This window comes from Peromyscus californicus, unplaced genomic scaffold, assembly GCF_007827085.1.
Source record: "Peromyscus californicus insignis strain IS unplaced genomic scaffold, ASM782708v3 Scaffold_10__1_contigs__length_136768540, whole genome shotgun sequence".
Lineage (NCBI taxonomy): Eukaryota > Metazoa > Chordata > Mammalia > Rodentia > Cricetidae > Peromyscus > Peromyscus californicus.
The window spans coordinates 10,896,369-10,922,120 of record NW_026294391.1 but is presented as its reverse complement, the minus strand read 5'-3'; the positions used below and the strand labels follow the sequence as shown (position 1 = coordinate 10,922,120).

General features: G+C 42.1%; 1 protein-coding gene across 1 annotated transcript in view; it reads right to left on the bottom strand.

Moving 5' to 3' along the window:
• Window positions 1-2,887: 2,887 nt before the first annotated feature.
• Srpx (sushi repeat containing protein X-linked) overlaps window positions 2,888-25,752 on the bottom strand; it is a 76,664-nt gene continuing 53,799 nt past the window's right edge. Inside the window, exons 5-11 of the mRNA XM_052743434.1 lie at window positions 24,899-25,075; window positions 17,787-17,913; window positions 14,228-14,349; window positions 13,407-13,586; window positions 11,712-11,845; window positions 7,741-7,862; window positions 2,888-3,430 (exon numbers count right to left, since the gene is read on the bottom strand). Coding sequence (XP_052599394.1) covers window positions 3,247-3,430; window positions 7,741-7,862; window positions 11,712-11,845; window positions 13,407-13,586; window positions 14,228-14,349; window positions 17,787-17,913; window positions 24,899-25,075 — 1,046 coding nt within the window. The 3' untranslated portion in view covers window positions 2,888-3,246. The remainder of the gene's footprint in view (window positions 3,431-7,740; window positions 7,863-11,711; window positions 11,846-13,406; window positions 13,587-14,227; window positions 14,350-17,786; window positions 17,914-24,898; window positions 25,076-25,752) is intronic.

Below are 25,752 nucleotides of genomic sequence, written 5' to 3'. Positions count from 1 at the left end.
CTGTCATAAAAGATAATGCTTCTTTGATCACTCTTACGTCATTTCCACTAGAAGAAACCAACTGTCCTATTTTGAGAATAATGCAATACTCTGTAATGAAGCCCGTGTGGGCAAAAACAGTGGCATCTTCCAAGAACCAGGCATGAGAGCCACCATGGAAGTAGATCGCCTAGCCCCAGTCAGGTCTTCAGATGACTGACATCCCAGATGAAGTGACTGCAGCTTCATCAGAGACTTCACTACAGACTCCCCCTAAATCTCTGACCCACAGAAATTGTGAGGTAATAAAATGCTTGTTTTTTCAAGCCACTAAGTTTTGGAGTAATTTCACTGCAACAACAAATGACCAATATAGATAGCCACACCCTGGACTTGGACCAAGGTGCTTTGAATGACCTTACTGTCTTTCTTCTCCCTCATCATCCAACAGCTGAAGGCTTGTAGTGAGAGTTGTTTGTGTGTGTGTGTATGTGTGTGTGTGTGTGTATTCATGCTGTATGTGAAATACATGTACATATGCATGCTTGGATGTGAAAGCCGGAGACTAAGAAGTGTGAGCCCCCTTGCCTGACTTTTTACATGGGTGCTGGAAACTGAACTCAGGTCCTCCTATTTATGCAGCAAACACTTTACCAATTGCTCTGATGCATCTCCCTAGCTCTTGCTGTATCTTTCTAGGATTTCAAAATGTATTTTTTTAAAAAAATCCTGTGAGACTTCCAGGGGAAAACCTCTGTTCTAGAGATAGCAATTGGTAACTTTTTTGAAGTGTTTCCCATGTCTTCTTGAAGAGTATTTAATTTTAAAACATCACAGGTCATTCATTCGTCTTCAAATAATCTGCATATTTGGGGATGAGGGTCAAAGTGCTATCCTCTTTCAAAGTAATCAGAAAGACTGATTTGAATAAATCAGATAAGTTCCTTTCAGGCTGTCCCATGGGCATAGATAGGGTACTTTGTAAAGTTCATCCCCATTTGACATTCCTCTTCCATTTTGTGCTTTTTACTTTAATCTGATACATATAAAGGAAGCAGTAGTTAAAGAGTGGATTTTAGTATCCATGAGAAAAACAGTCAATTTTTCTACATAGACTGTAAATCTCTGTTCGAGGATTGGCATTTACTCTGCCTAATCTACTGTGAGAATATTGTTCAACTTACCTCCTGTTTTAAGCCAATATATGTTGGAATTTGGACTTTTTATCATTTCACTATTTTGTTTAAGAATAGATTATGGGCCAAACTAATACCAGAAATGTTTGGAAATGTTTGCCTAGGAGTACAATCTAACCCCTTATTAAATGCCAAGGTGTGATTTTTTTCAGGCTCAACCACTGACAAATACTAATGCAGGCTTCATAAGTAAAGCTGACCTCCCCACAAAGGGATGTGTTGTGTAACCAGTGAGTGGAAACCTCCGTGCATGGGTTGCAGTCAAAAATTCAGCCCTACTGGCCAATCACACTGTTTCATACACAAACTCAGGGGTTGGTTTCAGGACCCCCAGAGTTACTCAACTTCTGATATAAAATGGCACAGTACTTACCTGTAATCTATGTACACCTCCTTGTGTATTTTAAACATCTCTGAATTACTTCTAGTACCCCATATAAGGGAGACAGTTTTTATACTTCATTGGTTGGGACACAATGAGGAAAAAAGTCTATGCAATTTCAATATAGGCATCATGTAGCTTTGTCTGAATATTTTCAATCCAAGGTTAATTGAATCCACAGATGTAATAGGCACCAAGGATAAGCAAGGCCAAATGTATTTACACTCCTGCTTCTAGCACCTTCACTTCTAGGACTGCCCTTTTTAATTAAAAATATTTAATTAAAATATAATTACATCACTTCTCCCATCCCTGTTGTCTCTCTAATCCTCCCATGTCCCTCCCTCCAACACCCTCCATGTTTCCCCCTCACTCCCTCTCTAATTGATGGCCTCTTTTTATTATTATTGTTACGCATATGTATGTGCATAAATATATAAATACAACCTGCTGAGTCTGTCCCTTTAGTGTGGCTTGTGTTATATGGTTTCAGGCTGACGACCTTTGTATTGATAACCCATTAGAGAGCTCATCCCTAGGAGAAGCTAATTCTCCTTCTTTCAGCAGCCATTAGTCACCTGTAGTTCTTTGTCTAGGAGTGGTATTCTGTGATAGTTCTCTATCATTGATAGCATGTTCATTGAGGAGGAGGATACTTCAAGCATCTCTGATAAGATCTCTTATTGAGAGTAGAAGGAAATGGGGGAGCCTTTGAAGACATTTCTCAGGACTCTGAGAAAGTACTTTTCCACTACTAAATTTCAACCTGACTCCAGCATCTATATGACTGATAAGTCCATTTGTTTGAGGCTTCACCGAGATCCAGAACGTTCCATCTGTCCTTCACACACAGACCCCAGAAGTGAATGGTTACAGGATACTCAAGGAGATCCTAATCTGTGGATATGTAACTGTTTATATAAAACCTCATTATGGTTGCTTATAACCTATGTGTATCTTCCTATATGCTTTAAATCAGCTCTGGATTACTTACCATTCTTCATACAAGGCATATACATTGTTCCACGGGAAAATGGAGTAAGGGGAGTCAACACTTTCTCTAGCTGTAGACTCTCACACCTTTAGCTGTAAGAGGTTAAAGGTTTAATTTTTTGATTTTTGGACTAATATATTAATTTGCTATTCTGTCACTTGGGGCCTTAGCTCTCTCCCACCTTACTTGATCCCTTGCCAGGACTACAGTTTCCCTTTCTTAAAATAAACAAAAAAATCACAGTTTTAAAACTACTGATCATATGAAGCAAGTAGACCTGATGCTTGATTTTTTTTAAAAAAGTGAATTTTAGTATGTTTGCTTCAAAATATTTTATTAACAAAAGTCTTATATAAACAATAAAAGGAAAGAAAAGTGTGTTTCACAATGAATAATATGCTGAGAGCATGTGTGTGGTTGTAGTTTCTAATTATAGAGTTAACCAGCCACAATGGACTAAAGGGAGAGTTAGAAAGAGTAGATATATTCTTATATTTTGAAACATTTCAAAGTTTAAAAAACATTATGCCAAATTTTAAGGGCAAAGAAAGCACATAATAAAATAGACTTTAAAAATTACAAATGAAAATCTGTACATCAAGGATATTTTTAAGGCCATCCCAGGTAAAGGGTGCTATGTAAGGCACGGCACTATGTAAAAAGAGACGAGGAACCGCCAAGACTGTAACATCCCATCAGGTGTTGCAAGTCTGGCCCATCTCAGCTTGTAGGATCATCTCTTCTTTTCTCAGGGGGAAAGTGTCAATGAGGTTGAAGAGAGCCATGGGTGTCACTAGGGAGACATAGCGTTCTTTGTCCATGCCATGCTTATCCACTAGCACCATGCTGAAGGAGTAGAGTGGGATTCGAAGCAACAGCCTGGAATAAACAAAAAGAAGACTTGACTATGTTAAACCCTGACCCCCAAGACTTCTAGGGGGCAACCAGAGCCCTCTGGTAATACTTTGCAGAGAAATGCTTGATGCCATAAAGGACTGAATCATTTTTATGTCTCCACTACTCAAAGTGTGGACCTTGGACCCATAGCATCACATGAAAACTTGCACAGAAAGAACTTGCTCATGTCTGACCTCATACCTAACAAATCAGGATCTGGGTTACTAGTAAGATCTCTAGATAATTGGTATTTAGAAGTTGAGAAACTCTGCTTTAGATTTTTATGGTCTGGAAGATTTCAGGCTGGCTATGGTACTATAAACCAAAAGTTGCTACACGCATGTAGAGCAAGGCTAGAAGATTTGGGGAGCAGTAATGTCAGAACTAAAATGGTGATAACTATCAGCAAGAATATTTTACCACTGCGGGGATATTTGACCATGTCTAAACACACTCTTGGTTGTCCTAAGAAGGGAGTTAGGTACTACTGATATCTAATGGATAAAGGTCAGACATATTAATATATTTATCCTACAGTATACAGGACAGCTTTTTAACCAGACAAATCCAGCCTCAAGTATCAAAAGGGCCAAGGTTGAAGAAGCCTGGACAAGGTGATCTTGATTAAAGTAACATTCAACAAATTATAGTCATGGCTATCAGGAATACAATTAGAACTGTATGGGCTGACCTACACCCAGACATTCTTACTTATTTCATTATAATTAGTACCACAAATAATTTTTAAAAATACCCTGGCGCTGGGTGGTGGCGGTGCACGCCCTTAATCCCAGCACATGGGAGGCAGAGGCAGGTGGATCTCTGTGAGTTCGAGACCAGCCTGGTCTACAGAGCGAGATCCAGGAAAGGCACCAAAACTACACGGAGAAACCCTGTCTCGAAAAAACAAAAACAAAAAATTCAGGCATGGTTTCAACTGTGTGGTGTTTATTACACAAATGGATTTCATCTGTGTAGATGCTGTATATCAATACCAGCAGGTTTAAATGAGAAAGCCAAGAGGCAAGTAAGCAGACAGCTGAGCCCAATGAAATAATGAGGCCACCAATCTCCTCTCCTGGTTTTTGTTCCAGTTGAAATGTCTTGAGGTTATGAAGCAGGCAGAACATATTCTGCCATATGAATTTAAAGTGAATTTGTTCCTCTTATGAATGGTTCTGAGTTGTTTTAATTGCATAAAGAAAAGGTAGTAAGGTGGGTAGGTCAGTCAGAAATAGGGGATGAATTAGAAGAAAATATAATAACATACACATATGAAAATGCCTTAATGAAACCCATTCATTTTCATGCTAACTTGAAAAATGAATAAACACAGCATTGAATAAAATGTAAACTGACTGCACTTCTCAAAAATCAGTTTCATGAAATGGGGAGATACTATTTTTCCCAGTGAAAAGCTAACTTGCTCATCCATATCTAGTGACTAGAAATCCAAAAGAAGGTGACTCCACTGCCTCCACCAGATAAATTCAAGCCCAAGGGGGTTGCAGGAACATAGAGGACTGAGAAATTGAGCAGAGCTGGGAGAAGAAAGGTGCCAAGCGATGCTGAGGCTGGAGCTTGTAGGGAGGATAGCTGAGTGAAACTGCATCGCGTGGTTTCATAGCAGTTATCAGGCCCAAATGAGAACATCCCCGGGGCTATCACACACATTCTTCATGTGACTCTTGTACCTTGATTAACACAGAATGTAAAAAGGGACCGCTGCCATGGGAAAAGAGAAATGATCACATCAGCAACAGTAACATGAGTGGTTCCCACTGGAGCTGAGAGACCACAGACATCTCAAGAGACGGGTAATAAGGTACCTCACAGATTGTGGGTTTGGTTGGAGGGTGAGGTTGACAGTATTCCTGAGCTACATGATGACTACTATCAGATTGGAAGGAACTCTTCCTGTGTCACCTTCCAGGGAAGTCTGAGAATAATATGATTATTAAAGTGATGTCCTTCTTGGTTCCTGTCAGCTCTGTTCATTTTTAAAATAATTTAAAATTACATCAAGATTTTATTATTGTTGTATATGTATTTATCATGTATATGTGTATCTGTGTCTACCATCTATCTGTTATCCAAAGAAACTAATTTTACAAACTCTGCAACAAATTTTATCTTTATGTATGAATGCGTATGTAGTGTACATGTGTCTGTATCTGTGCTTACATGTGTGTGAGTATACTATATATGTACAGGCACATGTACATATGTGTAGATGTGGATGTGGTAGCCCAAGGTTGGTATCAGGTGACTGCCACAATGACTTTCCATCTTATACATCAAATTAGGGACTCTCAATCGAACTCAGAGCTCACTGATAAGGCTAATGTAGATAGCCAGCTTGCTCCAGAGATCCCTGTCTCTGTCTTCCAAGGATGGAGTTATAGACAGGCCCATAATGCTGTCTTAGACTTTACTTAGGTTCTGAGGATCTGATCCAGTCTTCACATTTATGAGGCAAGCACTTTATCCACTGAACCACCTCTTTAGTCCTCTGTAAAAAGTCTTGTTTAAGTAATTGATAAAGGGTATGATGGAAATTTTTTTGTGTGTGTGATCTATACCCAAGCTAGAGTCATCTGGGAAGAAGTAACCTCAATTAAGAAAATGTATTCACCATATTGGTCTGTAGACAAGCCTATGGGACATTTTCTTGAATTATGATTGATGTGGGAGGGTCCAGATCTTTGGGGGTGGTATAACCTCTCAGCAGGTGGTCCTGTGTAGTATAAAAGTGCAAGCTAAGCAAGCCAGGAAGAGCAAGTTGGTAATCAGTGTTCTACTATAGCCTCTGCTTCAGTTCCTGTCTCCAGGTTCCATCTTGCCAAATGATGCTAGATTATGTCCAGGTTGCATAAAACTAACCAGAGCATCTCTCTGTGATACAACTCTTAGGGAATTTTTGTGAACTTATTTGAACACCTTTGGTAGAATTCACCAAATGCCATTTCATTGTCTTCATAAAAATAACAAAGCACTGCATTTCACAGCCTCCTTTGAAGTTCAATTGTAATCATGTGATTAGTTCTGCCCAATGGACTGGGAGGTATAAGTAATACATAACATTTCCAAGGATAAACACAGAAGAGTATGCTATAATTTGGGTGGCAAGTGTCCTCCAAAGGCCAACATATTAAAGGCTTACTTAGGTAACACTACTGGAAGATGGTAGACTCTTTGAGAAGTGAGGTCTACCATGAGGATTTTAGGCCATTTGGAGGCCTCTCTTTGAAAAGGATTATAAAACCCTGGTCTCTTTGTCTGTTTCCTGGCTCTTGATGTAAGCAATTAACATGATCCTATGTTCCCTCTATGATGGATGACCTTCACTAGAGACTCAAAGCAATAGAGTCCCCCCATCTCTCACTGTAGCCTTCAGAATTACGAGCAAAAGAAACAATTGTAGGGGTTACTTGCCTTTGGTATTTTAGTATAAGAAGAACCTGACTAATACCATTGTTTGCTTTTACTTTCTTTATGCGTGTCTCAGACTTAAATGTACAAGATGGTGAAGTCATCTGGGACTGTAAAAGACAAGGAGACTTCTGGGACCTTGAGACAGAGACTTGCTCCATCTCATGCAGTATACAAAAGATAAAAGCTAGGCTAGAAGGGAAGATTTTTAGGGAGTATTAGTTTACCCTAATTACCCGCCTCAAGGTGGCCAAAAGATACAAGAAAAAAATGTAGGTTATTCCGAAATTGCCTTTTAGTTGTTAAAGCTCACTTTAATGCATTACTCAAGGTCTGACTATTAGGGCTCTAGCTTTACGAGTATGACAGAAAAGAAATACAATTGTTGAAACAGGGATACGGACAAGTGCTCTGCAAAGATGGAGAAAAAAGAGATCAAGCCTGAAAGGGCTAATTACTATCTGTCCTGACGTGAGCAAGGACTGCTGCTTAGGCCATTTTGTTTTCAACCTACACACACACACACACACACACACACACACACAGAGAGAGAGAGAGAGAGAGAGAGAGAGAGAGAGAGAGAGAGAGAGAGAGAGAGGTGGGAGAGAAAATGGCTGGAGGGGGAAGAAGGAAACATTAGCAATTTTCCACTGCATAATTCAGTTGAACATGCAGGAACATGCCAATTAGCATGATTATAATACTCCCAGAATAAAAGCAATTAAGCACCGAAGACCGCCTGAACTAAATACTGAATAGAAAAAAAAAAATCGGGGAACCTGATCAGATACAAGTGCATCCATAGTGAGATACAAGTGTATCACAAGGGCATGAAATTTAAGGCAAGAACCCCCCCTTACCTGAGCTGCAGAGCTAGAGCTGGCGGCATAATCTTCGTTCTGATCCTGCCGATGAGGGTTGGGAACACTCCTACCAGTTCCACCACGGTGACATGTCGAAGATCCAGGCCACACTGTGCTTGCTGGAGGGGGAACCAACAGGGGAGGTGTGAGTATAACTAAGGAACCACAGACCGGAACCCCAGCAATGATCTTGTGGGTGCTTCCTTGCTGACTCCAAATAGTTCTGAAAACAGCTGAAAAACCAAGGCTAATCTGATGCCTAGAAAACCTAAATATCTTTCTAGTGGAATTACACAAAAGAGCCTGGCAATGGGACTTTGAAAACCTAAACACAATGGTTACACTAAGGTACTTCTAGACATGGTGGGACTTTGCATAAATCAAATTTCCAAAAAGCATCCAAGACACCACCCTTATCCCCACCCTGAGGTTTTTAACTTCATTCTTACAAAGAATTAAGAATATTTTCCAGACTTGCCTTTTCTACACTAATTAACCACCCTCCGCATACTCCTATCCTATGCTCCCCATACCCTAACCCCAAGAAAACAAGGATAAAGCAATTCCTGGGCTCTTAGCTGGCCTTGGGCAAGAGGCTTGCAGATGTGGCTAAGTCAACTCCATGTCAGGAGGTCTCAACAGGAGTAGCAGTGACAATCAAAGCCAACAAATTGAACAGAAGATAAACAAGATGAATAGCAATACAGCATCCCCAGGCCCTAGCCCTCCTCCAACACCTAGACCTGAACATCAGAAATTGGAAGAAGCAGAAGAAAACAGCCTTATGAATGACATCATGAAGAAGCTAGAGGCTTGTGTAGAGGAAAAGACAAAAAAATGTGAAGAATGCTGTAAACAACTAGAGGAAAGGGCAAACAAATTAGAAGAAATCAATAAAGTCCTGGAAGAAAACAATAAAATACTGAGAGAAAATCAAGAAAAATCAATGAAACAAATGAAGGAAACAGTCCAAGACCTGAAAAGGGAAATAGAAAAAATGAAGAAGACACAAACAGAGGGAATGCTGGAAATAGAAAATCTGAGAAAACGATTGGGAACTTCAGATGCAAGTATAACCAACAGAATGCAAGAGATGGAAGAGAGGATCTCTAGCGTTGAAGATACAGTAGAAGAAATACATTCATCAGTCAAAGAAAACACTAAAGCCAACAAAGTCATGAACCAAAATGTCCAAGAAATTTGGGACACCATGAAAAGACCAAACCTAAGAATAATAGGGGTCGAAGAAGGAGAAGAATACCAACTCAAGGGCACAGAAAATATATTCAACAAGATCATAGAAGAAAACTTTCCCAACTTAAAGAAGGAAATGCCTATGAAGATACAAGAAGCTTATAGAATACCAAACAGACTAGACCCCCCAAAAAAAGTCCCCTCGCCACGTAATAGTTAAACAACTAAACGTACAGAATAAAGAAAGAATATTAAGAGCAGCAAAGGAAAAAGGCCAAGTGACATATAAAGGCAAACCCATCAGAATAACACCCGATTTCTCAATGGAGACTTTGAAAGCCAGAAGAACCTGGACAGATGTAATGCAGACACTAAGAGACCATGGATGTCAGCCTAGACTAATATACCCAGCAAAATTTTCAATCACCATAGATGGAGTGAACAAGACATTCCATGACAAAGCCAGATTTAAACAATACTTATCCACAAACCCAGCCCTACAGAAAGCACTAGAAGGAAAATTCCAACCTAAGGAAGTCAGATACACCCTTGAAAACACAGGCAACAGATAAAGCCACAGCAGTAAACCCCAACGTATAGAAAAACCATTTTAAATCCTGAACTAAGTCAAGCAAGTCTTCCTTGAAGGTGAGTGTGAAAGTGTTGATGAGAGGACAAATATAAGAATATCTAGATCCAAAATGCCATAGCCAACTAGCTGATCAGCAGTTTATCCAGGGCCTGAGAGGACAGCAATGGGCTAAGGCTGAGGGCTACCAAAACTTCTCCAAAAGAGGCAAATACTCAAGCTTACAGTGACTCAATGGCTTTTAACTTAAATACTCGATTCTATCACTGCAATCTAAAAGTAGTCATAATCAATATGCAGGTGAATAAATGGGGCTGTGACCAATAAAAATCTAGCTTTCAAAATCCAGCAGCAATAGGCCAAATTTGGCGCATGAGCCAAGGCAAGTTTATTGGCTTATTCATTTTCCTAGGGCTAAGAAGAGCTCGAGGCATGCGTGGCCGTGCCATGCTGCTTTGCCAAGGACCATAAAACCAGCTAAGCATATACATTTGCATTTTATGAGGAGCAAGAGGAACATGCTAGCTGGTTTTCTGTCCACTTGACACATCTGAGAGAAGGGAACCTCAATTAAGGAAATTCTTCCAGAAGATCTGGTTGTAGGCAAGCCTGTAGGGCATTTTCTTAATTAGTGATTGATGGGGGAGGGCCCAGCCCATTGTGGGTGATGTGTGGTGATATATTGTGTACCCTAATAAACTTGCCTGAGGATCAGAGGACACAGCCAGCCACTAGATTAGACATAGAAGTCAGGCAGTGGTGGCACACACCCTTCATCCTATCACGCAGGAGGCAGAGATCTGTCTGGATCTCTCTGAGTTCAAGGCCGCACTAGAAACACAGCCAGGCAGTGCTGGCACACAACTTTAATCCTAGTACAGGGAAGCCTACATGCCTTTAATCCCAGGAAGTAATATGGCAGGGCAGAGAAAGGTATATAAGGCGTGAGGAAACAGGAACTCACTCTCTTTAGGCTGACGATTTTGTAGAGGTAAGAACTAGTGACTGGCTGTTCTGCTTCTCTGATTTTTCAGCTTTCACCCTGATATCTGGCTCTGGGTTTTTTATTAAAAGACCATCTAGATTCGAACAACAGTGGTGCCATTCTTGGGCTGGTGGTCTGAGCACTATAAGAAAGCAGGCTAAGCAAGCCATGGGGAGCAAGTCAATAAGCAGCACTCCTCCATGGCCTCTGCATCAACCCCAACCTCCAGGTTCCTGCCTTGCTTAAGTTCCTATCCTGACTTCCTTCAGTGATGAACTAAGAATGTGGAAGCATAAGCCAAATAAACCATTCCTTTCTAAATTGCTTTTTGTCAAGGTGCTTCAATATAGCTAGTAACCCTAACTAAGACAGAGGTATACAAGGGCAGGTAGGGTGACAGGGATTTATGATACAGATTTAGTGAATTTGGTTCTTATCAAGGTAGCCCAAACATTTCATATGGCTCTTCACAGTTCATGAGCAACCTGTTCAGATGACAAAGAAAACAGTGAAAGAAAGACTCGTTATTCATTGTACTTGTGCTGAGTAGTAAACTGCTGCCTTTGATTAAACAAGACTGTTCAAATGGGACTAAATGAATGAGAAATCCTAGAAGAGAAGTGCAGCATATCCTGCTTCTTTAGCATTCAGGGAAGTTGGCCACTCATTGCCATGCAACTTCAAGACAGAATCAGGCAACTTCTAGTGTGACCCTTGCAGTTTCTACCCTCCCCCAACATGTTGATTGTCTCATCCAGTAGCAGCAAAATTCACCTTCATTAGAGGAGGTGGAATTCCCAAGGTGGGATACGGTGCCTAGAGGCTTTCGGATGCCTTGTATCCCCTTAGCCAGTCTATTGGGAAGATAACTGATTGATCACCTCCAGTCTATGAATGTGCTGGACAGGATCAGCAAAGACAATTGTTCTTTGGCTGGGCCTGGACAACATGTCAATTAAGCTTATTAGCAAAGACAGACAAACCTCGCTGGTTGGAGAATGATTGGGTTAGCTCTGGGGAGTCAATGTTAATAAGGTTATACACCAGCACCAGCAATGAATGACTGTCTCTAAAGTGCTGGTCCCTTAAACTCACCCTAAATGCATTAGACATTGAGTCTGGCCTTTGCTTTTAGTGAAGTGCCTGTTTTCTTTCTGTTAGAGGCCTCCCTCCCACTTTAGCTGTGCCTCAAGGCCTCACCTGCAGCATTCCCAGCTGCAGTCTGTAGAGGAGGTTTCGAGCCGTAGGTGTGGACACAATGAGGAGTCTCCTTTTTTCATAAAACTGATCCAGAAGTGCGGCTGCTGTTCTGACACCAACATTGACATTCATAGCTGTAATCAGAAATGGTCGCATAAGTTCCAAAGCCTTAACTTAGCCAGTCACATACAAAACCCTAAGTAGACCCTGAGATGAGAATTCGTGTATAAGTAGTTGATTTGAGAAGTGAGTTCATGAAGCACCTGCAGCAGACAAGGTGCCCTAGCTTTCCTTTGCTGCTGTAACAAATCACATTAAACTTAGTAGCTTAGTCGAACGTAAATTCATTGTTCGTTCAATATGGCCAGGGAGAGCATGAGTCAAGGTGGTTTAATTATAGTTCTTCCACGGAAATGGATAAATGACAAACAGCCCTAAAGGATTGACTCAGTACACAGAGCAGCAAACAGTCTGGCCCTGAAAAAGAAATCACAAAAGAAAAATGAGAACACACTAGGTAGGGCTTATGAATGTGGTGCTAACATTTCAAACTTCAGGTCGGCTTTAAAATCACGGTTCATTTACATTTTCATTCGGTCAACTGCACTGAGTGACAGCTATGTGTCAACTTCTGGGCCGTTGTTTTGAATGAGAGGCAGCTGTTATCTCTAACATGGCCTTTGGGGCTCACGGTCTTGGTCAATGTAAATCGACTTTACATAACTGTACAATTTCAATTTTTCTAGTAGCTTCATTACAAATGCACAAACAAATATGTGACAATAGCTTTATATGTCAACCCAATATATCCAAATATTTCAACATGCAAGCAACACAAAAAGTAGGGATACTTTCTATTCTTTATTGTGTTAAGACTTTTAAATCGGTGTATCTTTTACACCAGACAACATACCTAAATTTGGACTTACTTCAAGTGCTCCATGCCCATATATGGCTAGAAGCTAGATAGATTTATGAGATTATTTGACAATATATCGCAGGCCTCGGTGTCACAAAAAATGGACATCAAGTACTTAGCTGAGGAGTCTGAGATATATGTGGCTTTTCTGCTCTGAACGGTAGGGTTAAAGGAGGGGAAAAGGAAGACATACCTGGCATTGAGAAAAGGGGACTCATAGAAATAAAAAATTCGTCTGGAGTTTCCTAGGTAGTCTAGATTTCACACTCTCAGCCCAGTTGCTGTTCATCAGTAAGAACCGCTGGCTGGCACGTGTTGAATGAAGGCTTACCCTGTAACTACTCTATTACAGCATTCAGTAGACGACCACATTTAGGAGAGGTATGATTCTCCTCATTTTACACAGGAGGAAGGATTTCAAGTGCCCAAGATATGTATGACACTTAAGCCAATGATGCAAGGCCGGAATTATATTGTCTAAACACAGCAGTGGACTAGCATTGAAAACTCGATCCTCAGCTGTAAAGTAGAGGGATAAATGTAAGTAAACACACGATTGGCTTAATGTCACTGAAGACTGGCCTCCAGATTGTTTCTTAGAAGATAAGAAGGGGGGATCAGAGAACAGGCAAAAACAAGACAGCCTTTTCACCTACTCAGATGAGCAGAGATGACAGTGAATTTTATGGTGTAAAGGCACTAAAGCTGCTTTTACCCGCTCTGGAATCAGGGGTTTCAGATTCTGATGCTAGCTAAAGAAAGAACTGCACACATACCTGCACAGGTGGGCTCCGTGCCAGACCAAGCCAGATTGGACTGGCATACTCGGGCAGGACTACCCTGAAGTTCATAGCCACCGATACAGGAGAATTCACAAGTAGCTCCATAGTTATCACCATCACTGGAACATTTCATGTAACCATTCTCTGGGACATTGAGTTTGCCGCAGCGCCTGACTGTAGGGGACACAAACCCAGAATAGCCTTAGCCCTGAGCACTCTTCCATAAAGTAACCAGAGAAGATGAGGCCCCGGGTTTGCCATGAAGTTATACATCAATTAGCGAAATGAGTGGGAGGCAAGGATGACTATTATCTAATGCCCCATATTGGTCGTCACCCATACCAATGGGACTCTTGAGAGAGCAGCATTAGCCCCCTCATGTGACAGGTAAGGACCCTGAGCCCTGAACAGTAAATGATACTGACTACCTGGCCAAACCACGAAACACCAAGTTTTCTAAATATTTTCTTAGGTAGACCAAAGGACTGCAAGACCTAAAAGCTGGGACTCCTGACCACTCGGGTTGTTTATTGCAGGTATTAGAGATATTAGCTCAGAGATGAAAAGATTATGAAGTGGTAGTCTTCTTGGACAGACAGCTGTGGGCTCCCGTGAAACTAGTTGTGTTTCCTACGTAACGCCCCTCCCCCCAATGTTGAAATCCGGGCATTAAGATGGAATGCTTCCCTCAGCATCACCAAAGCCTAATCCAAAACTGGCAGTAGCCCTACTACAAGGGGCATCCAGAACACCCCCGCTTAGCCGCCTGTTCCCTCTTTCTTTGACAGTCATCAGGAAGCAACAGTCTCTCTCACCTCTTACTTTAACTCGAAACTTGCAGGTGCCCTTGTTCTCAGCTCTATCATAGACTGTGTATTCAATCTTGTGGTCTCCTTCTGGAAAATTCGAGCCTGGAGGGAGGCCTTTTAGAATAACACTTAAGGAAGAAAGCAGAAACACCCAGGATTATGCTTGTGTACTAAAAAGCAGCTGTTGAGCTCTGAGCCTGTCAAGCAGAACCGAGGTTCTGTGAGGAGCGGTCTCCTGAACTTCCCTCTGCTTCACGGGAGCAATTGGATCTCAGCTGAGGGGACAGTCGCACAGAACAGGGCTTGTGGGCTGAGCCTGCATGTCTTCCCTGTTTGTCAGACAACACAATGCTTTCTGAGGAAAATTCTTTCAGAGTATAATTTATTTGGCAATTTGGGCCTGCAACAAGGTGCTAGAATGTTCCTTGCTTTTTCTATCTGGGTCGGTGAAGACCTTTCTGAGCTAATGGTAAATTCTCTGTGAATCCTTGACTATCCTAATACTATGTTAGTAAAAGCAAAACTTGTTGTCTGCTTTATATAAACTTTACATGTATCAGGCATGGTTTATTATTTATTATTTGATTAATCCTCATAGAACTATTTTGCAGGAAAGGAAACTACGGCAACAAAAGGCTACAGGACTTGGCCAGGATTGCACAGCATGGGGTGACTATAGCATCTATCTTCGGAGCTATCTGACACCACCACCAGTTGGTATAACATAATGAAATGACAGCTTTTGGTTAGTTTTTAATGTATAGAAAACTCACCTTTTCACTGTGGCTCTTAGGAATGATGGCATTTGATGATAATGGCCATATGGAATCATCATTGTCACCACTAAGGAACACTTTACATATAGGTGGGACACACTTACAAGGCATGTGCACTGTGGGGTCTTGGGGAATTGTCAGAAATCCCACCACTCAGAGATGTCATTTTTCACTTTAGATGCCTTAAGATCTTAAGATTCTTAGACAGTAAATGTAAATTCAGATAAACCCAAAAAGAGTCGTTTTTCAAATAGGAGTGGTGGCTAATTTCTCTGAGACTCCATTTCATCATGAAAATAACAGGAGTCATCAAGGGGACTCAGAAGAAACACCTGTGTCAGAGCTTGCCCATACACCCTTCCCCGCAGAAGCAGACTGCATCAGAATAGCCTGGACTAGATACCGGGGAGGGGAGTCATAGGCTATGTGCTAGGAAAGCAAGGAGCCCAAGCATGAGTTGATCAGGGGACAAGTCAGCTTTCTCTGAACTCATGCTGCCACAGTGCCTTCCTCCCGGTACCCTCCTCCAAGTCTGTGGGACTGTATCCAAGTTGCTGTTGTAGACTATTATTTTAAGATGTGTTACATCTGTTTATGCTGTGGAACATTTGTTTACTGATACAAAAATGTGTTGCATTCTTTTATGTTGCATCTGTTTAACTCTGTGAAACTGTGTTACTTTGTCTGCCTAAAACACCTGATGGTCTAATAAAGAACTAAATGGCCAATAGCAAGGCAGAGAAAGGATAAGTGGGGCTGTCAGGCAGAAAGAATAAACAGAAGGAGAAAAAGAGAGAAAGAAAGAGGATCAAGGAGCAAGAAGGAGAGGAGGACACCAGGGGCCAGCCACCTACACAGCCAGCCATGGAGTAAGAAGAAAAGAAAGGTATCTATCTATCTATCTACCTATCTATCTATCTATCTATCTATCTATCTATCTATCTATCTACCTACCTATCTATCTATCTATCTATCTATCTATCTATAGAAAGATACAAGCCCAGAGGCAAAAGGTAGACGGGATAATTTAAGTTAAGACAAGCTGGCTAGAAATAAGCCAAGCTAAGGCTGGGTATTTATAAGTAATAAGAAGTCTCCATGAGTATTTATTTTGGGAGCCCGGTGGCAGGCCCCCAAAAAGCAAGAGTAAAAAAAAAAATAACAACAACCAACAACACTGCTGAACTCTGGAGGCAGATAGCTGCACTGAACAGAGGGTCAGGGTTTACCATGGTCCTTCTGTTAAATGTCACAATTCTAACCTTAATAACAGGTCCTCCACAAAACTGTAAAGCCTTTAGACACATTCTAATACCCCCAGTTTATCCTGCTATGAATAAGACACCTAATCCTTCTTATTAGTAAATGTTATGTTATTGCTAACAATGTGTACAAAAAATGTTTTGTCTTGAGCCCTGCAGTGTTGACAAGATTCTAGAAATTATATCCCTGCCTAATGGCCCAAAATGACATAAGTCAGAAGCACCCAGGTATGGAACCTCTGCCGGGAGGTCCAACTGAGCCATGAACTCTAATGTATAGATGTGCATGCTGACATATTGTTAGGGTACATGTCCAAATGGTAGATTAGAGCAGCATGTGACCACCCATTACTTGGTTGGACATCACACTATGAATGCAGTGGCCTAGGAAAACAGGCTTGAGGCAGGGAAGAAGTCAGAGGACACCTTCACTTGGATCACAAGCTTTTCCAAGCGTTTGATGTGCTCAAAAGTTTAAAAATAAAAATGTAGCCAGGCGGTGGTGGCGCACGCCTTTGATCCCAGCACTCGGGAGGCAGAGCCAGGCGGATCTCTGTGAGTTCAAGGCCAGCCTGGTCTACAGAGCGAGATCCAGGAAAGGCGCAAAGCTACACAGAGAAACCTTGTCTCGAGAAAACAAAACAAAGCAAAACAAAACAAAAACAAAAACAAAAACAAAAAACCCAAAGTTCGAAGTTTTGAAACAGGAACAAGCAACAGACAAGGAATGGAAAAGTTCTGCATCAAACCGTAACCACAGACTAAAAAGGGGCACAGCACTTGACCTAGCATGAGGGACACAGAAGGCTTCCCAATGGGTGGGAGGGCTTAGGAAGGCCCGGGGATATGAGAAGGAGCCCTTTTTATAAGCAATGGGAGAGAGTAGATCCCTGCATTAACCAGCTGCCTTCTTTTGCCTTTATCTCTTCCTCTTTCCTCCTTCCCTCTACCCTTTCTTTTTTTCTGTCTTTCACCAATAAATCTTAACTGAGTGTTAACTATGTGCCAGGTACAGTTCTAGCCCTTAGGACTAATGTACTGAATGTATTATAGTAAAGACAGGCAAGAAAAAAAAAAACGACAAATAATATATATTTTATGCTGTTATTTACAAATAAACTATATAGTATGTTGGATGGTGACCAGAGTGACCAGGTCTGAAACGTAAATAGACCAGCATAGATACACTCCACTTTGGGTAGTAAATATCTCACATTTAGGAAATATCAGAACATTTCCTAGGAGACAACATAGGTTGGAAATATAGGTCAGCACCCATGCTTACCTATAATGTACAAGGCTTCAAGGAAGGAGAGGGGAAGAAAGGGAGGGAGGGAGAGAGAGAGAGAGAGAGAAAGAGAGAGAGAGAGAGAGAGAGAGAGAGAGAGAGAGAGACAGAGACAGAGACAGAGAGACAGAGAGAGACAGAGAGAGAGAGACAGAGAGAGAGAGAGAGAGAGAGAGAGAGAGAGAGAGAGAGAGAGAGAGAGAGAGAATTGCAGCTGCCAAGTTTCATGTTTGACTTACTCAGTAAGAATGCCATCTGCTGTATCTCTTCCCTCTGGGGTTTCCCAGGACACCCGGACTGTTAGCTTATTCGGTTCAGCAATACGTTCTTTCACACTTGGGCACTTGATTCTAGGAGGTTCCATATCTTGAAAAGATAAGCCAATCAAGAAATAATTTGTTAAACTGGTGGCCAACACTCGTCATCTGACAAACCAAGACCTCTAGACTCTTGCCATTTCGGAAGAGATAGTTCTCTCTGGATTTCTCCTCTATCCTTTCATCCTGCTTTCTCTCTTTTGCTGAGTTTTATAGACCTCTTAGGACTCACCTGCACAAAATAGACCTTCCATTCTCTACCATTGCTACATGTACTGGGTATATTCTTCCTAACTCTGTATACTGACTTAGCAACAGCACAGTTACTCAGCTAAAGCCAGAAGCCATTCAGCTTTAGTGAGACTGCCCTGATTTAAAGACAGTGTTGTAGAACACCAAGCAAAGGCACCAACACTATCATCTACTTTGATTCAACGCAATGCAACAAATCTTTTATGAGTGCCAACTTTGTCCAAGGGCGTCATTCCAAATGCTGGCATTTGAGGTGGAAGTGAATCTGATGCTAAAAATTTACCAGAGTTTACCGTGTATTGGGGTGCTTATTTCGCCCAAAATTACATCTATCAGGAGGCAGAGAACACCATTGTTCTGGCTCAGGCAAACTTGAATGCCCTGGATATGTAATGGAGCCACCTTTCTCGGTTTATTCATATTCACAGTGGCCTCACAGGGTTTGGGTGCATTATTTAAGTTACTCCACACCCCCTCTATCCAGATGGGTTGATAAATGAGGGCTGGAAATGAGTGAGATGCTAATTCTGCACTGGGCTGTGTTGCCTGTGATCAAAGCTGAAGTGAAGGCACAGGAGGAAATTTAGAGGTTTCCCAGTTCGCCTTGATGGCAAGCAGGTGGAGAACGTATTTAAAGACAGCATGTGGTAGGCAGCTTTGCATTGCTTTACATAGCAGCCCATAATGATCTAAATGCTACTACGACCTGGGTGAAAAGTGAATGTCCTCTATGCTGCTGACTCAAATCTCTCAGAGACTGACTGCATCAGGTAAAGGCCTTCACACACTTTCCCCTGTAGCTTATCTAAGGATTGCTCATTTTATGCAGTGTAAGAAATAATGAATATTGAATATTTTTTCAAACAGTTTTACCTTTAGTTACCCAAATTTGCTTTCATTCTATGTCATGCTTCAATGGACTGTGAATTTGCAGCCTTCTTACACTGATCTTAAATTGAATAACTATCATATTTCTTTGAATTTAAGTCATGATCAACTATAAGATGCACCCCAGCTCCAATGACATTAAAATATGAAAGCTATGCCTAAAGAATTAATAAAATAATGTATATGTGTCACAATAATATGGAGTATACTTAAATCTACTCGAAGTATCCATTTGTGGTTACTAAGTAATTAAAAATAACCTTTTTTTGTTACTATGCTAGGCAATAGAAGGCATGCTTTCATAGTTCAGGTGAGCATTTCAGTGTCAACGTCTTGGGTGGCTCAGACAAGTGCTGAATGACTTGCTGCCCATCGATCACAGATAGCTGGCAATTGTTTTCTAGAAAACCTGCTTCCACAGAAGGTAAAGCAGAAGAAGAGGGGCTGAGGATGGGCTCCTGATTTCCATGTAAAATTACACTGTGTTATTTATGAGTGAAGAAAGATTCTTGGTCTCTACATCAGGTAAACTAAATGTGGCTGATACACTGTCTGTTTTCCTTGTGTCAGCTGGGTGATCTGGGAGGGGCGGGACAGGGGGTGGGAGACTCAGAGCTTCCCAAAGACAGCTTGTCTGCCTAACATTAATCAGTCAAAAGTGGCCTAGTTGTTCAGATGGAAAGCTTCTCCAAATACGAAACAAATATACATCGTACCATATAGGAAGCAATATTCTCTGAACCCTATGTGCCCACTCCAGCTTAAGTGCTAGCTTTGCGTGAGTTCATTGAATTTTCACACCTAATGTTAAGTACTAAGTTAGCAACTAAATCAATGTCCCTAGCATTCCCATCTATAGACTGGAAAGCATGTCTTCTCTTTTTGGAGTTTCTTGTGTTCTGGTATTTAAATACATCATTCTCTCTCTCTCTCTCTCTCTCTCTCTCTCTCTCTCTCTCTCTCTCTCTCTGTGTGTGTGTGTGTGTGTGTGTGTGTGTGTGTGTGTGTGTGTGTATTCTTCTTGTTGTTGTTGACCTGGTGTTTGCATCCAACCTTTATAAAAATGCATATTCTCTTCAGATTATTTACCACAGCTTCTCTATAAATCCTCAAAGAACATCAGAAAGACTAGATTCTGAAGCCTCTTTAAACAACTGTCCTCTCTCTCAGTTGACAGGACCAGCCTGTGGATGCTGGTGCTCTGGAGAGCTAAGCCACCATAGCTTCTTAGAGTTATGATACATTTCCATGAATGAAATGGAAAAAGTTACTATAGAAACATAATTACTATTCCCCTCAAAGTCCAGATGCCTACAAAGTCAGTTATTGTGTGGAAATCATGAAGCCTCAGTGAAACTCCTCTTCTCTGTTCTCTGCCCCATTCAACTGGAGCTATTTGACAAATCATGCCCCTTCCCTGTATTCCACTTTCCTTTCTGAGTAGAAAATACAATAATCAGATATACTGTGCTGTATCAGCGTTGGCAGCAGAACTATTTACCCAGGATTCTTTAACATGTGCTGGAAATAAGGGGAGAGCCACAGGAACAGTGTTTTGGTAACAATGAACTCAGAGACCCTCTGTCAGTTTCAGACCTTGGCTGTTGTGGCAGAGTCTGGCACTTTACCTTCAGATCACTCTAGTTTGGAGGCGGTTGTCATGGAAAGCAACTCAAATGGCTTTAGGTCACAGTGGGGGGTAAGAAAACAGGCAGAGGGGGGAGAGTGGTGGGGAGGAGGAGGAGAAGAAGAGGGAAAGACTGAGATTCAGTCAAACTCTAGTCAATACAGTTTTCCTGAGCCACAGTGCTTTCTATGTGCAGGAGGCCCATCCTGGACCCTGCAGGCCCTTAATCATTATAACCTGAGCCATAATGGCTAGCAGAGAGCAGCCGTCCTCACGGAACACTGCCCAAATTTCCAACCCACAGTGTCTCTTGGATCAATAATTTATCTGTTCGAAGCCGCTTAGTTCTGGGCAGTCCGTTGCACAAGTGAGACAAATGTAAGAGTCTGAAGACTGGAGTGGGGCGGGAACTGTACAATTGTGTTTCAAATAGAAGTGGGTTTTTTTCAAAGAATCTGAGCGTGATGATGGAAGCCAGAGCCATCTGTTTCCTGGGGGCACACAAAGACATGACCGCCAAGGCGGAAGAAAACTCGTCTCGGGAAAAAAAAGCTTGCCCAATTGTTGTCCTTTCTCCAGCCAAAGGACAATCCCCGTGGATGCCTCTGGAAAGTGCTTCCCTTTCTTTCGCACTGCAAGATTTCAAGGAACTTTCCAGAAACAACCAAAGAAACCAGAAGGGAAGCAGTGAGCAAGCAGCACAAGCAAAGGTGCCCAACTGTCGACTCATTTGTAGTCGAGAAGGCCACTCACTGAAAGTCTGCCTGTTCAGTCACAGTGGTAAACCAGGTGAGCCAAAACTGGGATCGGTCTTTCCGTCAACCAAGCTGTTGTAAAACTGAAATTAGATTCCTGATGATATGTGATGGATGTGTATATGTATTCCTTACCAGCCCAGGAAACATTCATCTAAACTAATCTATAACAGTGCCCTTATTCCTAACCCTGCTGATAGCAATGGAGTAGTGAATTGAAGGCCAACAAATATCCCCCATGGATCGCTGGCTAAACCAACTCATCAGACAACAAAATATTTGCCTTCAATTTCCATATCTTCTATCTCAAAGATATATTTACTTCCAGGATTTAACTTGTGTGACTGAATCACTGTCCACTCTGTAGAAAATATAAAAAGAGAGAGGAATTTCACCAACCAAGCTGGTTTGTACATTGTCCTTTGTTAAAGCAACAAAACGAGTATTCTCTTTGTGTCAAAAGGCATTTGCTAATTTTTCTTCATCCATGCTTTTAAAACTGTCTTTTTTTGTTCTTGTTGTTTTGGTCCATAGCTGAGAGGTATGTCTACTTAAAATGAGGTCTCTAAATGAGGATTTGTGTTCACTCTTACTGCCCATTGTTCTATGGAACCAAATAAATGAAAATGGACAGAAATTAAAAATATCTCAGCACACAGTGCCAGTTTCAGCCAATGGAGGAAAGGGCTTCTTAACTTCTTCACTCCCCTGCACCTTAGAGTATGCTTTCCCTCTACCCATATGACCCCATTCATTTCTTAAATAACTGAATTGGACTTCAGTCAGAGGCAGAGAATTTTGACTTGTGGCACTTACAATTAGCCAGACCCCAGAAGTGACCACCTTGGAGTCAAAGAATGCCCAGCCTTCCCAGTTTGCAAGAGAACTGGGTTAGCTTTCCTAGCACTCAGCACAGTGCGGGCCAAAATGTGCTGTTTAAGGTTGTGTGGAAACCTGGGAACAACTCAAGCGCCATGTGTCAGCTCCTAAAATAGGCTGAGGCTCTGAGTTATGCTCAAGGAAGCCTGTTCCTGCCAGCACACAGGCAAACTTATTAATAAAGCCAAAGAAGTAAATGATAGCTTTGGAGCAAAACTCACTGGGGACAAACTCCAGCTTGTCTGTCACTGAAATCGCAGAAAGCACAGCCTGCTTACTCTGTCTGTTCCATTTCATTTACCTTAGAGCTCTAAGCTCTTGGGGACCCTGCACCCTACTTCCCATCCCCGCCTAGTTGCATACACAATTTCCATTCCTCCAATACACTTGAAACTTGTCTCAGCAAACGGTAAGATAAATTGCCTAAAATTGGGGTTCATTTCTTACTTCCTTCCCTCTCCCTCTGGGCAAGTTCCAGGGCCATCTGGTCTGGCTTTAGACATGCTTGTTGCTTTTTGAGAACAATCAGCATTTTCTTTCCATTGTTGTGCGCAATCTGGAAATCTGAACAATATGTCCCTAGAGTGCTCTGCCAAAGCTTGCTTAGCAGAAAGAGTTTGGGGCTTCTCCTCTCCCACACTGTGACCTCTGCTCCTTCCAATACAAGGGAACAGAGATTTGATTAATTTCCTCTGGTTTGCTTTTAAGAGCTAGTTTGCACACAGCAAAGCACAAGAAGATACATACCAAAGGCAGCATCTGTGGGGTACCCTTCTGCTCTGAACACATGGACTTAGCCATGGGCATGCCCAGATCTCAGCACCACCCCCACCATCAGCTCCAGCACATTCTATCTGTCCTCGCCAAGCAGGCCTTCTCAACAGTGGAGATGCCACATCTTCAGAGAAAAGTGCTTCAGCCAAATATTTTATGGGGCCTCAGCTTTGTCATATTGTTTCCTTTAGGGTCAGCACTATATCTTAAAACAATATTTGTGTAGATTCCTTTGTCAGCTGGATGCCACACAGGTCTCACTGATAGGAGATAGAGGGCAGGAAGGCCAGGAGAAGCCATTAGATTTCTGGTAGCACCTTCAATGATTATTTCCTGAGCTCTTCCCTCTCATCCATCATGGTGTCAATTACATGGGAGTGTAGCGTTGTGGCTGACACAACCATTTCACTGTTGTTGCTCTTCTAGTCTATGCTCAGCTCTCATCCATAGAAAAGTAGGGGGTGAGGAGGAGTTAGGGGTGATATGATCTAATACATTGCATGAAATTCTCAACGAATTGATAAATTCCATTTAAAAACAGTGTAGGATTGTGTTTTAATGTTCTCTAAGGGCAGGACCTGGCAGCCCCCACAGTTTAGGAGTAAATGATCCTCTGTAGTAGAGGAACTTCAATACAATATCAGCACTTTGGAGATTCATGCCCCAGTGCAATCAGTTGCAGAAAACACTGTCCTAGAGCTGGGTGCCTCAATGCCTACAGAAATACCAGAATCCAAAGGTGGATTTTGGCTTTCTACATCTGCAGGGCTCTCATGATTCTGTTTTCCTAACCGTCTTCCTCCTGGAGTTGATGCATCCTATCTAAGGACAGTATTTTTGAGTATAAAGATATTAAACTTCCTAATTTTGAACTCCTAAAGCAGGTTTTCCAACTTTGGCTCACAACAGAATCACCTTTCCTGGCTTTTATAGAAGCAGATTGTTGGGCACAACCTAGAGTTTCTAAGCTTGCTTATCTCAGGTGGGCAGAGAATTCGCATTTCCCTGGGGAATTTCTAATGCCACTTTTAGATCTCCAGCAGGAAAATAATAATCTGAGACGTTTTTAGAGCCCTATTGGCTTCCCCCAGCTGCCTCTTTGTCGGGTTAATTGAGTCAGAATCTCTAAGGTAGGTCACTAAAAGGTGCCCAGGTGGCAATTACAAGTAGCTATGATGAGAACCCACTGCCCCTAGGCAAGTGGTTGTCAATGGAGGGGTTATTTTTCTTCCCTGGAACCACTGAAAATATGTCTAGAGACATTTCTGATAGCCACAACTAGGCTGGGGCCAAGGTGTGGGGATATTATTGTCACTAAGCATTTAGTGGGTTAAAATCCAAAGTTCAGAAACCTTCCATTACAGGATGAATCCCCCCAAGCCTGACTTCCAAGACCTGCTGAGTTCAAATCTGCATTTTCCTCAAGGTCCCCAGAAAATTCCCAGGCACTGAAAATTTGAGAAGCAAAATACCTGCGATTCGTGGCCTTCTATTTGAAGACTTTAACATCCCTAGAGGGCATTTGAAAATGCAAAGTGCTGAGCCCTACCTCCAGAATTTTAAATTTAAGAAGTGGAGAGGGCCATGAGAATTGACTTTTACTGATTAGTTCCCAGGAGAGATAACAGCAGGTCTAGGACCTGGACAAGTCAGCTGGAAGCAGGCCGCATTGAAGTCAGCTAAGATAGAGACGGAGGTCTTGGGCTGGGCCTACGAGCTCAGGAGCTACTGAATGCTATGTTGGCTGTTTGGGTTGCAAACATGGAACACTGTTGTTTCCTTTCATGTGTATTATACCAACAAAGACCTACTGCTCCTCTCCCAGGATGGGGCTCCTGAGGCCTGTGGCATTTTCTTACCCACACAGGAGGCTGGTCGGCCACTCCAGGCCTTGTTGTCCATACATGTGACCGTCCGTTCCCCTTTCAGTGTGTATCCTGGTGAGCAATAGTACTCACACCGAGAGTTAAAGTAGGCACCGTCGACACACTTGAACCCTCCATTTGCTGGCATGGCAAGGGTAGGACATCGCTTTTCTGAAAAGGAGAGAACCAGATATTCCATGTTTCTTAGTTTGTATCCACAAGCTCAGAATCCAGACACTGAAAGCACGTAGCAAACAGTTTGCTGCAATATAACACATGGCATTAAACAATGGCTCCTTGTGTGCCACACAGAAAACATTAAGTTTCATATCACAATAGGTGGCTTTGGCATCCCAGCTGCACCATTGTCTTAGCCTGAATTCCCCAGAAGCAAACCCCGAGAGATGGATTTGCATGCTACCACTTTTGGAAGAAAGTGTTGCCAGGGGAGACCAGTGAAAAAAATGGGGAAACGGGAGAAAGATGAGGAGGGCCCCTGCAAGGGGTGATGGATAGCAGAGTCAGTCTCAGCAGGCTCCTTCAGGGGCAGCCTGGGGGGAAGATGGCAGTTCCCACTCACCCTCCACACCTGGAACCACCCTCTACTACTCACTCAGTCATTGGACAGGACTGCCCATGGGAGAGCCATTCCCTTGTAAGAAAAAGTAAAATCAAATCAAAACTGGGCTGGTGGTTCACACTTGTGATTCCAAGATTCCAGGAGCCTGAGGCAAGATTTCCTAGACTACAATAAATAACTAAACAACCAAATAAATACGAAGGAGGTAGAGAAGCAGCAGGAAGGAAGAGTTTTCTGTAAGAGGTTTTCTTCTTTCTCTGAAGAAAAG